We start from the raw sequence: 4830 nt of genomic DNA, 5'->3' as shown, positions 1-4830 counted from the left end.
TCCCAAGCACTTACGGCATCTCAGAATGAAGAGAGAAACCTGTACTTTACACAGTGAAATCCTCCAATATATTACCACTATGGTGGGAATCCAACCCCGGACTCTCAGGTGAGGGCCAGGCAGCATACCACTAGACCACGACCAGGCAAAGGTTATCCCACAGTTTTACTTTTTACCTGGTCGTGGTGTAGTGGTATGCTGCCTGGCTCTCACCTGAGAGTCCCGGGTTCGATTCCCGGCCTACTGGTAATATATTGGGGGATTTTATTGTATAAACATTAAAAAAGAAAGCTAAAACTGCTGAATCGTAGGTTGTATTGCTGATCTCAGGAGAGGGTATCCTTTGTCCAAGAGCGGGATGCTTACACACACACACACACAGAGAGACACACACACACACACACACACACACTGTATTAGGTATAACATTAAAATTACATCCTATGAAACCAGTGCTTACTTTATTCGTCAACATAACCGGAGTACAGAGTGCGTCAAATACACAACACAGTGCAACACATAATAGTACCGTATCTCAGTATGCATTATAAAGTACATGGAACTGTCTTGCTGCAGAGAGAATATCTTAATCCCCGCAGGCCGAGCTCGTATTTATTCCTCTTTCTTCTTGCTTTTCTCTTGTCTTGCCTATTTCATTTAGCCTTCGATAAATTTTTCGAGTCACAGCGGCCATATATATCCTTCACTGAGCCGTACACCATCGATGGTCCCTCTCAGCGTGAATACAATCGCCTGGTGGCAGTGTATATACAATGAAAAATATGTCATCTACCTAAAAAGGTTAAGAATCTTTCACAGTCGTTCTAACCCTATTTCCACCACTGAATGTGTAGTGGGTAGGGTCCCCCCCCCCCACAAACAAGTAGCAAAATTATCCTCAGAGTACCTACCATAATGGACCACATCTCCAGCCACTCGTCACTCATGTTTTATAAATGAAAAAGTATTTGATGACTCTTGATTTAGTCACCTTGGAAACCAAAATGTAGACTGACTGAATTCTACTGAGGGTTCTCTGACCAAGTGACGTCACTATTAAGTTATTCCTTCTGTCTTGACTTTAATGGCTAATAAATATGATCTTGAAGTGGAAATAAATGTGCGGTGTTAGGCGTTAGCTATCGTTGTGGTGGTGTTAGCTATCGTTGTGGTGGTGTTAGCTATCGTTGTGGAGGTGTTAGCCATCGTTGTGGTGGTGTTAGCTATCGTTGTGGTGGTGTTAGCCATCGTTGTACTGTTAGTTATCATTGTGGTTGTATTAAATATAGTTGTGGTCTTCTTTGTGGTGACGTTAACTATCGTTGTGGTAGTGTTAGCTGTCGCTGTGTTGCTGTTAGCAGTCGTATTGGTTGTATCAGCTATCGTCGCGGTGGTGGTGGTGGTGGTGGTGCCTGCTATCGTCCCGAACCATGTAAATAAGCTTTCTCTTTCTCTCTAGCTGAGGAGCTAAACGTATCAAGCAGGGGAAAAGCTCGAGGATTTCTTGGCGAAATTTGCCTATCCTGAAAGCGTAGATGACGGGGAAGAGGACAGGCTGTAAGTACGCCCACCAGAGTAGCCATGGAAAGGCCCGGTACGTGGGGGGTAGTGACGAGACGGATTGGGCGAATAGGGCGAAGGATAGGGGCGTGCGACAAATGAGTAAGACGAGTGAGAGCAGCATTATGGTCGTCACTTTGCGCTTCTTGTACCTGAGGTGGATGCTGAAGGGAAGGCGACAAGGAGAGGAAGTAGTTCGTGTGACTAGTTTAATGTTTGTTTCTGCGTCTGTTCTACCCCCGGTCGGCCCTACGTCAGTCGGTGCTATATTTTCAAAGCGGCAAGGAGAGGATATCGTTCGTATGGCTCTGTTTATGTTTGTTTCCGTTTCTGTATTCCTTGTGGTCGTCTCTTCGTCATTTACTGCCATTCCTTCGTCATATGCCGTCTTATTTTCGAGGCAGCTAGGAGAAGAGGTTGGTTGTATGGCTCTCTTCATATTTATTTCTTTGTTCTTGCTTTTCGTTGCTTCGTCACTTGCCCCCATTTCTGAGTTCCTACCACTCGTCGGTTTGTCACTTGTCATATTTTTGAGGCAGCAGGGAGAAGAAGTTGTTCTAATGGCTCTCTTAATATTTGTTTCAATTCCTGTGTTTCTCATTTTTGTCGTCTCGTCACTTGGTGCCATATTTTCGAGGTGGCAAGCAGAGGATGTATTTCGTGAGGCTCTACTAATATTTATTTCTTGTGTTCCTTCTTTCCTTGCGTTCGATGTAATGTCACATTCTTCCCTCCTTTTTGTTTCTCCATCTCTCCCTTTCTCTTCATTGTCCCTTTCCACATCCGTCTCATCCACAGAACACATAACCACATCCATCGTTCCACCACCTTTTGTCATTCCAGTCACCCTCATCCCTATCGCATGCTCCCCTGTTCTCCCTCTAACATGGACTACATTTACCACCTTTTTCTCCTCGTGAGCATTTTTCATGTCGGTCGCCATTTTTTGACCTCGTGGCTGTCCTCTCACGCCAAAGCAGCCTCCTGTCATCTCGTCCGTGCTTCCATTTACATGCACCTTGGCAGATTTGGTTCGTATCCTCGCAAAACAGAACACCATCACAAGAGCTGGCAGAAAATACGAAATGCCAAACCTTACGCATGCATAAACAGTCTCCCCTGGTGATATAGGCTTCTCGGCACGCCACAGGCAATGAGTGAGCGCGGGAGGAAGCGGGAGGGGTGTGAAAGTCCCCAATTCCAGAAGGGGCAGGAGTGTTAGGGAGACACTGAGTATCCAGGTCCCTGCGATGACCCAACATGCTAAAGGTTGAGTCAGCAGGTCATGACGGTGGATCAGCAGGAGATATCGGTCCACACAGATAATAGTCAGAGCCGCCACGCCCTCCACACGGACCACACTACTCAGGAGGGCGTGGGCAGGACACAGGAGGGCGGGGAGAAGCCACCCACGCCCTAGCAGCGACATGATATCCAAAGGCAGTAGAAGAGACGTGGCCAGACCGTCGCAGAAAGCCCCCGTGGCAAGAAGTAGGTTTATGGAGCTTCGCATGGCAGGAGTTCGACACACCATCACCACCACCATACCGTTGCCAACCCCACCCACCACAACCATCACCACTCCCACACCACCCAGTACCACCTGCTCACCTACGCCCACCACTTCCGTCCACCCAACACCACCCGTGGTGTTCAAGGTGGGCGGGTACGAGAGTGAGGACATGGTGAATGCAAACAAAATTGCACTCTCACAACTTTATCTCTTCGTAGCTCTTTTTTCGATTTCACAAGTAGAATCTTCATGAACACGAGGGACTAAACATCAGGGGCAGACGAACACTAATATTGTCTCACTCCAACAACTCACATAACTTCCACTATTTGTCACACTCTTATTTCTGGTCTGCTGACACTGATTTATGATTCGCCGTATCGTATAAGGCTCCAACATGCTTGCCTGTGTCGCCCTTGAGTTTGGGAACAAAATAAATACTAACACAGCCTCATTCCAATACGTCATATAATTCTCAGGATTTATTACCCTTTTAATTTGACCTCTGAGCCTCATTATTTTTCCGAATAAAATCAAGTTTTTGTCATTGCGATAAGCTTACCTAAGATTAAAGCACGAGAATTATGAAAAATATCCTTGGGTTACAGCAACAACAACAGCAACAGCAGCAATATCCCTGTCGTTTTTCACCTTTCATATTCTCTTGAACAGAGCCAACATTTTATTACTGCGATAAGTTTGTCATACGACGAACACACTGAAACTATAAAAAGTATTCCTTGTTCATATCCTTGGGTCACAACAGCAATATTAGCTTCTGTTTTTACTTTCTCGGGTTTTGTATTTTGCGACAGTGAGCTGAAATTTTGCTACTACGATAATTTTATCTATTATGAAAACACGGTAATCATATATAAAGTGTTTTCAGCCTAAGTTCACGGCAACAGCAGTAACAACATTCTTGCTTCCTCTGGTTCCCGATTTCCCGAATAGAATAATAGCTTTACAGGTGTGCTGATGTTATCTGAGATGAACGCACGGCAGCCGTCGAAAGCGTATTTTAAAGTAAACAATAACGACAGTACCTATTCTTGCATCATCCTTTTTTTTTTCTTTTCTGATTTAGGTCAGGTGTATGCTACTTCTTCAACGTGGGACGTGAATTTAACGGAACGATCAAACGTATTCACTATTTACATCATAGGATCACAACAACAGCATCCATGCTTGGTTCCTCTGCGTCCGTATTTTCCCGAGTGAGATCAACCATTCTTCTTTCTTTTTTTCTGAATGAATATCAGATGTTATTTTCTTCTGCATGAGATCAGTTTTTGCTGTGTTTGAGAATCAGATCGGATATTTACCGTTATTCTGAATGAAGCCAATATATACTTTTTTTCTGAATGGTGAAGTATTAGTTTTTTTTTTTTTTCTGAAAATGAGGACAGGTATTTCCTGTTTTATCCAAGGAAAATCATATATTAAGTATCATTCTGAAATGGCAGATATTTGATTTTTTTCTGAGCGAAGTCAAATATTTACTGTTTTTCTGAAAGAAGCCAAATATTTGATTTTTTTTTTTTCTGAATAAAGTAGAATATCTGATGTTTCTCTGAATGTCAAATGTTTGCTGCTTCGATTATATCACTTTTTGAGGAGCATATGGACATAAACAAAAGGAGTTCATTTTCTACATCAGCAACACACATATTCTTGCTAGCTTTGCTCAAATATTTGTTCTGAACATGGGATCATTATTCTGAAGAGTGATGATTCGTAGTATTTTGTCGTGACGT

The 4830-nt window shown here is 43.5% G+C and overlaps 1 protein-coding gene across 1 annotated transcript; it reads right to left on the bottom strand.

Annotated features, from left to right (window-relative positions):
• Window positions 1-446: 446 nt before the first annotated feature.
• LOC145417986 (uncharacterized) lies at window positions 447-3244 on the bottom strand. The gene has a single exon (XM_080286527.1). The coding sequence runs from the start codon at window positions 3242-3244 to the stop codon at window positions 1376-1378; it is 1869 nt and encodes a 622-aa protein (XP_080142653.1). The 3' UTR covers window positions 447-1375.
• Between the last annotated feature and the right edge of the window lie 1586 nt (window positions 3245-4830).

The sequence above is a fragment of the Coenobita brevimanus genome, chromosome 112 (genome assembly GCF_032717465.1).
Source record: "Coenobita brevimanus isolate Jiangsu-jjx chromosome 112, ASM3271746v2, whole genome shotgun sequence".
Classification (NCBI taxonomy): domain Eukaryota; kingdom Metazoa; phylum Arthropoda; class Malacostraca; order Decapoda; family Coenobitidae; genus Coenobita; species Coenobita brevimanus.
The sequence above is the reverse complement of the archived record's forward strand: the minus strand, read 5'-3'. Positions and strand labels throughout refer to the sequence as shown.

What these genes read in the sequence shown, in the direction of transcription:
- LOC145417986 (XM_080286527.1), bottom strand. Translation starts at nt 3,244, where the DNA reads ATGTCCTCACTCTCGTACCCGCCCACCTTGAACACCACGGGTGGTGTT.